The 12,352-nt window shown below is 44.2% G+C and overlaps 1 protein-coding gene across 10 annotated transcripts in view; it reads right to left on the bottom strand.

Annotated features, from left to right (window-relative positions):
* Positions 1 to 12,352, bottom strand: part of RBFOX2 (RNA binding fox-1 homolog 2) — a 171,198-nt gene that overhangs the window by 53,503 nt on the left and 105,343 nt on the right. For all 10 annotated transcript variants that reach the window (XM_054514877.1, XM_054514879.1, XM_054514876.1 and 7 more), the window contains one exon: positions 7,233 to 7,457. In XM_054514877.1, coding sequence (XP_054370852.1) covers positions 7,233 to 7,457 — 225 coding nt within the window. The remainder of the gene's footprint in view (positions 1 to 7,232; positions 7,458 to 12,352) is intronic.

Below are 12,352 nucleotides of genomic sequence, written 5' to 3'. Positions count from 1 at the left end.
AGAGCCTGGCAGCTGTGCTACCCTGACCAAACCAGATGATGAAAGCCCTCATTTCACCAAGTCCTCACTCCCCACCTTGACTCCTTCCCCACAGGGCATTCAAGCTCCTTCTGGCCTCGTGTCAGCACTTCCCAGTGAAGAAAGAGACCTCTCCCTTCTCTAGAGAGCCAGCTCAGAAGGGCACTAACACACATTCCCTAGGTCCCAATGTCTCTCATCAGGCAACACAAACATGCTGCAGCAAAGGTCTCACACTTAGGAACAGTACTGGATTCACTGCACCTCCTCAGCACAGCCTGTGTAGCATGCACTGATGCAGGTGATAATGCCATTCATGCCTGAACAGGAACGCTTTGAGCTCTGCTCAAGGTCACTGAGAAGCACATCAGAGCTCGGGACAGCAAAGCATGTGCTTCACTTTTAACTCCTTGCGGCCTGTGTCCCTAGGTCAGCTTCTCTCTTACAACTGCCAGCAGTAAGGAAACCCTAAGCAAGAAGAGGCAGCTGCAAAGAAAAGCACAGATTATACTTGTGCACATAGACATGTAAAAGGGGAGGAGGACACCTGGAAACATGAGAGTGTTCCAAAAGGTTTGGGGGCAGCTCTACAACCACCTTCCCACCTCTCAACTGGTCTCTATCCTAATGCAGGTGAGCAAGCAATTGCTGAGGATTTCCCCTCAGCAGCAGGGAGGCAGGGGCTCCAGCACCACCTGAGCTCCAAGCAGATCTCATCTGTGCGGCTAGACAGAGGGATGCCTCCCCGGCGAGGCAGACAAGCACTGGTGCAACACACCAACACAGAGATTATTAATACCCAGCACATTCTGTTTCCATCTCCCACTTGCTTCTAGAACTGGAACCACTTCAGATCCAAGTTCCAGACAAACAAAAACCAACCCCCCATTCTCTCTCCCAGGAAGCAGGCGGTCCAAAGCGTTGTGAATCATACTGAGGAGGTTAAGAGCCATAAATCATTGCAAAGAAAATATTTACAAAATACAAACTGTAACTAATAACTATATTTAAAAGGGGATTTGGGTGGCTTACAAAATCTAGGAGACAGACTGTGCTAACTCCACTGCTCCTCAATCACTCTTGGATCCAAAAAAAGCCAAAACCAAACACCCAACCTTGTTTGGATCAAGAGCTTGAAGAACTGTGGAGACAAGGACCAAAAGCTACAACTGGGAGAAGGCAATCTTCCCACAATGAAGCAGAGTGCAGATAATGTGGAAAAATCTCTACAACTTCTAGTGAAGAACCTGTGTCAAAACAACCAGTCACTCACAAATGAACAGATACCCACTGAGGAGGTTTCATGGAAAAACAAGAGAAGAATTAGGCTCTAGACACAGAATCCATCTCCTTCCCCACCATACTCTGCTAACACAGGTTTGAGGTCCCACACATCCAATAGCAAATGCCATGGGAACTTTAGCTGCTTAAACACTTGTTCAGCAGACAGAAGACCTTAAGGCTAATTATCACTTTAAAACAGCAGTAAATATAATTTTACATTTATATCCATGTACTTGGTTTTCAGAGATGCCAGCAATGCTATATTAAAAAAAATTGAGCACTACTTACTGGCACTATTAACTACCATCCAAAATATTCTGTATGCTAAAAAAACAGAACCAAAAATTCTAAGAACATACCAATTAACTTCTATAAGGCTTTTTACTATTTTCCACACCGTCAGGTGAATTTACGGTATATTTTTTCTGATATATATTTTTTATTTATATTCTGATCTATATTTTTTGTTAGTTACCTATTTTCAGACATTATGAAGCTTAAGTAATTTTATTCACTTTCCTCATTAAAGACATACCTCACAGAACACAAACCTAACATAGGAAAGCACATAGGGAGCTTTGCTGTGCTGCACAGTACCTCTGCTGTGTCCAGTAACATTTTCAACTCAAAGATGGCTATTTCTAACCAGAAATTCTTTAGTGCTTTTTTCTTTTCCTTTTCCCTCTCAATGAAGTGGTGAAATGGAGCCCCCTGAAAGGCCTGCTCTGCTGGTCAGATTGTCAAACCTTTTGTGAGCAGTTCCAGCCCATTCCTCGCAAACAAGGATGCCCTGACAAGGTGAAAGAGAGAGCAAAATTTCCCAAGCTAGTGGTCACCATTCCATCAACAGTGGCAGAAGAACTGCCACACAGTGACAGACTTAAGATCCATCCAGCCCATTATCTTGTTTCTAACAGCAGCCAAATGTTTGGCATCTGTGGAAGGAACAAGAACAGGGCAAATGCTTGCTGACTTTCCTCCAGCAAACTAAGCCAGCTGATGTCTCAAATTGCAAAGCTTCCCATGGACAAGAGCTGCAATGCTAATTTCTTCATTATATGGAAAAAATAAGTAGTAAACCCTGCTCTTTTTTCCATACATGGCAGTCAGTTATTTCACACTTGTATCCTAGTAAGTGAAAATGGGAAAGCTCCATATTTAAGTTGCCTTACTATACAATCTTCTATGTACTTGTCATATACCTTTAGTCCTGACAGCTCTTTCTGTAAGTGAAGATTTCATTTCTTCGCATAAAAAACCTGCTACATCCCTTTCATCATCGCTTTTATCCTTCCCTGTACTTCTGCTAGATCTGCTAAAACCTTTGAGAGATAAGCAGAATTACCACAGCTATATACTCTAACGTAATGATATTTGTTGATTTATTTCCTATTTCTCATTTTTAAATCTGCCTCACTAGACACAAGTCTGCATGTGCTGACAATCTGCCTCATATTCAAAGCAAACTCTTGATGTTAAATGTCAGGGTTTGCAACCTCAAGACAGCAATTTCTAAGCTGAGTTGGCCAAACAATCAGCAGCAAACTACTTATTTGAAGCTAGTTCTTCCTCATGTCTACCTGCTTAGCAGTATCAGAAAATAACTAATGATATTAATTAAACACATTCTTCACCTGAAATACATCACATGAGCAATTGTTTTAATTATTAAAGGGATGAAAAGTAATTACAGAGGAAAACTCTGCAAATTCAGTCTAGGCAAGAAATACCCAAGGGGAAGTCATCATTATAACATTGTCCATGTGTTGCAAAAGTCAGTTGAGGAATCCTCCGTGTGTTGGCTCTCTTCTTTCTAAGCCCTTGCTAGATGTACAAGGCACAGCCAGATGACCAAGCACCTTCCCCATCTTGCTTCTGAACATGACACATATGGGCCCCCACCATGAAGGTGTCTTCTTTGAGAATATGAAAGTCAATACCCCTTTATGCCATAGCAGATGATTTAAGCACATTTCATTAGAACACATCAAGAAGCAGAGACACGGTGCTCTGTAATTAAATAATACTTTATACTGGCTCATGACAACGTAACACCAAGGTGACAGCACCTGCCATTTTCATGTGAAGTAATTTACATAAACTTATTCCTCTACTTCTATACCTCCAGCTGCATTCCATAATTTATACAGACATACAAATTCTTCCTTCTGACATTAACAAGAGAAACAAGTTGAATAATCAGCTTGCAGTAGTAAGTGCATTGCATTTACTATCAAGCAAGCTTTTTTAGTTCAGCAGATGATTAATCTTCCCTCTGCGGGTAGAGTACCAGGAGATGCAGAGAGCTGACAATTGCTCTCGGCTTCTGGCCATGCTCTCCACACACTTACCTTGCAACAACAGCATTTGCTGGATCCCTCCAAGAGCTGCTCTAATTCATTAATCCAGCAAAAGAATTGGACAGCTTTCTGCCAGGTCAGTGAATTAAAGTGGCTCACGTAAGGAATGCCAGAGACAGTAAATAGGAGTGGGAGTTTGTGCTTGGAGCCAGATCTCTCCTTTCTGACAGCAGTGAATCTCTTAGATCAGCTCAGCTGCCAGAGGTACTGCAGCCTAATTAGCATCTCCCCTTGCAGCTAACTGTGCTGGGTATTTCCATTAGGGATAAGAGCACTAAGGTAAACCAAGAAGGGGGAAGGGGGAAGAAACCAGGCAGCCCAGCACGATAAGTGAAATGCTGAGTATCAACTGTTTAAGAGAAGGGCTGCAACAGGCAGACCAAGTAGGCCAAATAAGGTCCTGTACCTCAGCCTGTTTTTAATCCAGGTCTTTCAGCTGTGCTTTGGGACAGTATCAAGAGAAAGGACAGATGCTTGGACATGAAGACCGAGAGGTCTTCCTGCCACATGCCAGGCAAGAAACAAAGCCCCACAGATGAGACTTGGTCCTAAAATAGAGATTCCAAAATACAAAGCTGTTTGTATTACACCAACTACTGTGCCAATTTCTTTTCTATGCCTCAATCCTGAGACTCCGAATGCTTTCCACTACATTCAAACCTCTGTAACCAAGCTCATCCTCAGCTCATGACACCAACCAGTCATACCCTCTTTGTTCAGGGTTTAGGTCTGTGTAGAAAGGCATGGACTTCAACTCTCAAAGTTTATTTTACGTAAGTTCACTGCTGATCTTAGACCTCAGGCTTCCAGACCACTGTCTTTTCACTCAGACACTACCACTAATCTCAAATCATTCTAGCTAGCTAGCCAAGTTTATATGAAAAGGTGCTCCCACCCTGTGTCTTAAGGACCCTGTTACAGACCACATTACATTGCTGCGTAACATCCAGCCAAGGAGATCAAGCCCTCTTTCTATTAGCGACCTTTAAGCTACGCCCACGTTCTTTTTACTTTTGCAGTTATCCTAAAGGCTATCAGCCTGAAAAGCAGGAAAGGTCCCCATCTGACCACACCTTTTGCTATCTCCCTCTGTCCTGCCAACACAACCAATCACAGGCCTTGTTCTTAAAAGCAAGCAGGGAACTTATCTGTCCGGCTGAAGGAATTTCTGAATCATCCCATGGGAGCACAGGCTTCAAGTCAGCAGCTAAAAAATCCACTGGCTGTTGAGTGTGGGGTACTGCCTTCACACACGTGACAGCAGCTGTGCTTGTCAGTCACAATGATGGGAGGGAAGGCTCATACCTCACCCATGATGGCTTTTTGCTTTATTAAAGTTAGCACTGCTGTTTGAGCAAGATGGTAAAATGGCTAAAGGAGAAGATGCCTTAAAGCATAACAGTCTAGTCCATACGGACTGAACGTGTGTGTCAAACAAGTAACAGCCAACACACATGATGGACAAAATGCTTAACATTAGCTGTAGATGTTTAAGATTAAATAACCAACCTGTTCTGCTGTATTTTAACAGCATTCTTTAACGTGAATAACTACGGAGCCTTCTAACTTCCCCTAGGTCCTACATCATTAATCAGCATACTGAGAAGAAAAGTTAAAAGGAATTACATCCTAAGGCAGCCCACAAAATCAAAATAACTTCATAGAGGACTCCTAGACAGAAAGATAAAGAGACTTGGAAGATCCAAGTGGATGTGAAAGTCTGGTGTGAGAAAAGCCCCTGGTTGAGGCGATTTACCCCTGCTCCCACAGGTTTCTTCATGTGTCACCATATGGGATCCTCTAGGTTTGATCAGTCCCAGGCATAGCAGCCACAGCAACACCTTTGTGTGTGCCCTTAGCCTTTCCCAGCCAGCTATGGCCACAAGCCTGACTCCGCATGCTCAGCTTGCAAGCCTTTAACCACATCAAACGGTCACTCCAGACGTGCACACCTGTTTCCAACAGCCAGTACAAGTGCTATGTGCTATTCAGCCTGTTTCTTGGATTACCCCCTGCCAGTCAGGCTCCTTCCACAGACTCCTGGCAACACCACTGCCTGCCAGCAGTCTCCCAGCAACACTCCCTCCCACACAGATGGGCTCCCAGTCCCTCCTCGCAGGCTAGCCACAGGCTGTGGGCTCCTTGGAGCCAGCATTAGTTGATGAAACACAGAGCTCAGCCCTGCAGAGCCATAGAGATGGCTCCTAATATGGAAGACGAGCAGGAAGGCTGGCAAGAGCTTACATCCAAGGTCAAGGCTAACATCATTTCCATTAAAAAGAAATGCTCTTAAGCTCTGGACAAGGATGGGAACAGCAAAAACACAGGGGGAAAGCCACTGCCCTGTTTTTTATTCCCTGTTTCCAGCTTTCTCATCCAACTGGCAGGGCCTGAGGTAGTTTTTGCTGGAGATGGGCAACCAAAATCTTACGTGTTGGAATGGTATCAGACAATGTGGAGCTAAAATGATGACTTGCATTTCTGCACACTGCATCAGCGCTTGGTTTTGTTTCCTGTGTGGTCTTTCCTTATCTACTTTTTTTGCCAAGCAAGGCACCCAAAGTTCCTTTTGCGCACTACCAACGTGCCTTACAGAGTGTGTACTTTTTCAAGATGCCGAAGTTGTGGCATTCCCAGGAAGAAATTCAAGGTATCTTATCGAAGTCATGACCAATGGCGCCAACCATGCAGCCACTGCCCACTGCAGAAGGAGCAGAAGCACACATCAGGAACCATGAACACTTGAGCTGGCACTATCAGTTCCTCCAACTGTTGGCACTGAATTCATTCAGTACTTACCAGAGAAAAAAATAATCTCTACAACCCAAACACCAACTACGAGTAAAACTGAAAGCATTAACAGATTAAATCCACCCCTGAGCGCCGAAGGCTCTCACCATAAGGCTCTTTATTAGGAAGTTAAGTCTTAACAAGTGGCTTAAGGGGTGGATAAAGCTTTTCCTGGGATAATCTGCCAGCATGTTGCCCAGTGCCAGTTCCAGGCCATGGAAAGAAGAAAGAAAATACGTAAGATGATGGAAATCTTGGTTTGGCAAATGGATGACCAGTAACTGAGAGCTCATCTCCCATCCTTGCTCCCTGAAGTTCCCTGCTGTCTTCAGAAAGTCAAAGAAAAGTAATTTTCTACTCTGTTAGCTTCCTGAAAACAAAACCACATTGGGATTACACCTAAGATGCGTGTGCTCACCCTAATTCTTTGTACTGTCAACTCTCCAGAATTTGCCTCCATCACATCTATTTGAACCATTCGCCAATTAACACAAAGTAATTAACACTTTTGTCAGAGACTGTCTTTGGACAACACCACCATGCTAAAATCACCATGATCATGATTTCAAGTACTACTGTTCTCTGCAGGCACCAATTTACAAGGGGAACATGCAAAAGGGGAAACCCAGTAATGGAAAGTCAGAAGCCACATTTTGTTTATAATTCTCTCCTTTCAAGTCTACTGCTGGTTTGCTGCACGCTTGAGAAACAGCAATCTAATCAGTGGCTGCCTTTCCCCAAAGCATTGTGCCGTTCTGGCTGGGCACCCTGTGCACTTACTGCAAGAGATCCGTTCTGCGTGCTGGCCGTGTTCGTGCTCTGCTCCCCATGCGGCTGCGTGCTTCCGTAGAGTGTCAGATTGTGCTCGCTGGTCTGGCCTGCATAGTCCTGAGTGTGTGGCACCCCATACTCTGTGGGAATCCCATTCTGTGGGGGTGGTGGAAATGGGATTGTGGTGAATGGCTGCACCATTGCATCAGGAGTTGCTGATGGCTCCTGGTTACCCTTAAGAAAGGAAAAAGGAGAAAACAGCTTTATACTACAGAAGATAGATCAAAACATCAGCCTGAGAGACAACACACACGTTCATGTGAATATCCCACCCACCGTCACCATAGTATTCCACAGTCTTCTATTATCTCTCCTATCAAAAAGCACATGCCTTGCTCCTCTGAGCCATGACACTGTTTTCTTAATCTTTTCAGGGCAATTTTCTTGCTACTGGGTGGCATATAGCGAACAAATTACAGGGTTTCCAGATTGCATACCCCTGTGATCTCACACAAAGCTTTACACACAGTAAGGTATTATTTCAGAAGAGGGAAGAGGCACTCACACATTGGAACAGAGAAGAAACAGAGAAGAACAGGGTTTCTCAAAACCCCTAGAAGTACCATAACTGGGTCCATCTCCTCCAGCCTGACCCCTCATTGTTCACAAGCAACCCCATAAGCAAACACATCATGTGGTTCAAGGCACACCTCTCTGTTATGTTACAGTGATAAAAAGTACAGTTTTTAAAATCCATCTGCAGAAGCCCCCTCCTTTGCCCTGACAGCACTGCATACACAGCACAGCTATCTGTTGCTGGAATATCCCATTTGCTTCTTGCTGGCCATGCAGGAGACACCAAAGAGCCGTAGGGAAACAAGCTAAGATCGCAAGCCAGCCCACAGTCACTCTTTCCCAATCCTGAGCATCTCTACAATCACTCAAGGCACTAATTACCCACTCCTGCCTCAGCTTAGGGTATCCCACAGAGACCTCTTGCATAGTGGACTTCTTAGAAGCTTTTAGCGCAGTCTTAGATGTAGCTTACACCAATCAGATGACTCAGAAACAAAGAACTGACCATGCAAAAGATACCCCCAGAAGACAATAAAAATGCTACCCCACCATGTCAAAAAACCACAAGAAGGAAACAAAAAAGCATGCAGCCCTACAGCCTCGGCAGGGATCTCACCAAGGGGGGAGCTGCATTCAGCCACCTGGGGTGAAGGAGAACAGCCTTGACACTGAAGCCCAACCCTGGGAAGCCCAGGCTGCTGCACCGCTCCCCTACTGCTTTCACTGCCGCAGCAGAAAAAAAATCCACAGAAAAGATTTATGATAGGAGGGCTGTTTGATTTATGTGCATGTCAACAGACTAATACTGATTTTAAATTTTGGCTGCTGTTCCAGCCCTGGGTCCTCCCCCACAAAGCCTGGAGGTGCTCGAGGCTATTCTGACACCAGCATGCTTAAATCAATGGAGTAAAAGCGAAACAGACCTTATCCCGTGAATAGGAAAGGCAGAGTGGGAATTACCAAGCAGCCTTTCAGCAGAGAGCATGCAGGGGCTGACGGACCTCCAAAGAAGCCGGACAAACCTTTCAGTCCCTTTATCAGCCTACCTGCAGTTTTCCCTTCCGGGCGGAGGAAACAATGATAAACGCAGTGCACCTCCAGCCAGCACCGGGTCATTCAGACACTGGCTGAATCCCAAATTTGCTCTGACACTAGTCTATCTGGTCTGCCTCCCCTGGGGGCCACGTGGCCACGCGCTCCTGCAGCTGGGGAGAAGGAGAGGGAAGGGCATTCAATACCACTTAGCAGAGCCGAGCTGCAGCCTTGGCCCGTGCTGAAGAAGGAACGGTTTCAAGTCCAGCCCTGCTGCCTGCAGGAACACAAACTCCGCAGCCTTATCTGAGAATGAAGAATTCAGGGGAGCATGCCAGCCGTGGCCAGTGCTCAGCTCCTTGCACGCACTCCCCCAAGCACTTGCAGCCCTGCGTCGCATGCTCGCAGCTCTGCAGAGGTTTTTCACGCACCAAGCACATTTTCTGAAAGCAGGACAGGATTTTTGTTTCCCCCTCAAAAAAGGAGGGGGGCTCCACCAGCCCTCCAGTTCTGCTCATTCCTTTGCTATTCTCAGCTTCAAAGCAAGCCACTTCTGACTCGAACTAACCCATCATCAAGATCTGCAGAGCGAGTTCCAAAGCAGGAGGCAGGACAGACAGAACGATGGCCATCCCACTGCAAACCAGGTATCAGGAATCCTACTGCTCACCTGCTCAGACCATTTATTCCCTGACATGACAGCTCCATTCTGTCCACGTACTGTCTCCTTTCCAAGCTCTTCTGTTTACAATATTTCATTGGATTTGATGGCCTGCATTCTTCCCTACACTCCACCTTGTCTGCCCCCCTTTCTGACATTTTCAATAGGAGCTAAATAGGAAACTGACTTTTTCTTTTCAATTAAAGATTTTTCCACAGGAAAAATGGAGGAGCAGAAACCATTACCAGTCTTCTTAGAACAAGCTAGATTTCCAAGCCAGCGGCATCCCAGGTCAGAGGAAGAGAATGCTAATTAGCCCCAAACAAAACCTATTCTGCCATTGTGTCAACAGTGCAGGGCTGCTCCCCAAAGGACATAGTCCAGCATTCTGTACAACCTCAGTCTTAGACTGTTTAAAATGCCAGTCCAGGAACCTTATATATTCTTATTTTCAATGTTTTTCCCCCTCAGTTAATACTGTTCCTTCCAGTTTAAATGCATTTCAACCTTTTAAATATTTTCTCTCCTTTCTTCAATTATCTACCTATAAATGTTTGAAGGATGAAAAATACTTTCTCTCTCCTCTGTTGCTTGTGGCATTTTGATAATACATATTTAGTTTGAGTTTAATCACACCTCTCAAGCCAAAATATCCGGGTAACTTTATTTATTACTTCTCTCTGACCTTCCTAAGACTTTTCAAAGAAGGATTTCTGGGGAAGAATAAAATGTTTTTAATACCACTGTCACTCCTCCACTCCTCAAATCACACTAACATGCAAAAATCATATTTTTTATTACAAATGCATCCTTCATTTAATGTCTCAGGTTATCTGGAGATCTATCATTATTATATTTGTCCAGGTTTCATCATGCCATGGAGTATCTGTATCTCAAATTATTTTTCTCTTGATATGATTATGGACATATTTCCCGTCTGATTTTTTTTGTAATTTTAATTTCCTTTGATGCTTTAGAATTACTTTTTTCCCCTGTTTCCACTAGCGTCAACAGAAAAGGACTCCTGATGAGATCTCTGCAGGTTTCACAGCATACTGATATCCTCCAAACCCAGAGGAGATTCTACCTCTTCTGTTATTCTATCAAATTTCAACATTTACACAATACTTCATATTTTCAAGAGGTAACACAGAACACACACACACAGATCCCATTTATCTTCAAATACAGAACATGAACACCTTTCCCTACTTCTAAACCACCATGTAAAATTCTGCATTTAGGGGTGCTGTTTGTCACACTTCACAGGAGGTAGAGAGAGATGGAGAAATCCTCACATTTCCAGATAAAGGAAAGTATCTTGTCTATCCAATCTTGACATACCTCACTGCACTGCCAACTCTGCCTGTTTAAGCTTATGAAGATGTCTTAAAAATTTACTCAAATGCAACAAGAAACCCAGATAATCATGTCCAAGAGCAGTCACCAGCCCCAAACTTACACAAGGATGCCACCACAGGACTAGGAAAATCTGGGTGCAGCTCCCCACAAAAACTACTACCATCTTAAACTTCTGTGATGGTATGAAGTAAGTTTTAATCCACGTTCAAGAGCAGACAGACACCTCTCTTGGCCGCAATGCACCAGGCTGGAAGTCTCCAGGAGGTGAGCGTGAGGGACATTTGGTTGCAGGAATAATTTTGGCAGTTCCAGATGAACTGATTAGCTCTGCCAGTTTGTGCTGCCATGCACCAACCATGATAACTGCCATCCCATGCTCAAACTGGGAAAGGGGCTGTTCAGTGCAAGTGAAACAGTGCAATTAACCCACACTCCTTAAAAAACCAAAAAAAAAAAAAAAAAAAACAAAACCAAACAAAACAAAACAAAGAAAAAAACCACCAAACCACACTTCAGTAAGATATATGTTGACCTACAGTTCAAAGTAAAGCGATAATTCCTGTGTTTTCTATTCCTTCTGACGCTCTGTTCCCACAGAAATCATTCATTCACATCAGGTAGGAATTCAAAGCAGCTGCCCCCTTGCAAAATGTTGGTATCTGATTTGTGAGCAAGCCCTCAGGGCACAAGAAGGATATGGTTACCCATGTGGGCTCTGCTTTCAGGCCCCTGTTCTCAGCCCTACAAAGGTCCAGTCATGTCCTTGCAGGTGCCAACTTTCTTCCTTAAGTCAGGGGTTTGCCTATACAGATCAGTACAAACTGATCCCACATTTTGTTTAAAAAACAAATTAGCTAAAGCAGTGAAAAACCCCTAACGGGGGGGGGGGGGACACATTTCTAAGAGCTTATGCAGCTTTAAGTTAATTAATGAACTTTGCAGCTCCAAGCTAAGCGGAGGAACGATGAGTAACCGATGAGTAACTGCACGTGGCGATACCTTGTGGAAGGGTGGGAGCTGGGGACGACAACTCAACAAGGAGCAATGTGGTTCAGCAAATGTGACACAGGATGAATTCTTTCAGCAGACAGCAGGTGGTGATCCAAGATCACGGCACTGGAGCGCAAAGAGCAAACACCAGAAATGCACACAAAGGCCTCCTGCTTCCATAAAACTGTCAAAGATCAGTCTGCTCTGTGAAGGAGTGGTTTTGTTTTCCTCATCAGAGAAATGGGTGTAAGTAGAGGGATATGAAAGGAGTCTTATAGCAATGCAGCTCCAGATCTCTTTGGTATTCCTATGCCATAATATGCATAGATAGAAAACCCTAACCAGACAAATAAAAATTATACTCCTGGTAAAGCTAAGCTAGTAAAATTTCTGTATAGATGTGGCAAACTGCCATAAGGTAACTGGTCTGTGTTATCCATAACCCTACTGTGAGTCATCAGCATCACAGAAAGGTGCAGGGAAATGGTACAGCATATAAACATCAATC

The sequence above is a fragment of the Molothrus ater genome, chromosome 5, assembly GCF_012460135.2.
Source record: "Molothrus ater isolate BHLD 08-10-18 breed brown headed cowbird chromosome 5, BPBGC_Mater_1.1, whole genome shotgun sequence".
In the NCBI taxonomy this organism is placed as follows: Eukaryota; Metazoa; Chordata; class Aves; order Passeriformes; family Icteridae; genus Molothrus; species Molothrus ater.
This window is presented reverse-complemented; position numbering and strand designations above follow the sequence as displayed.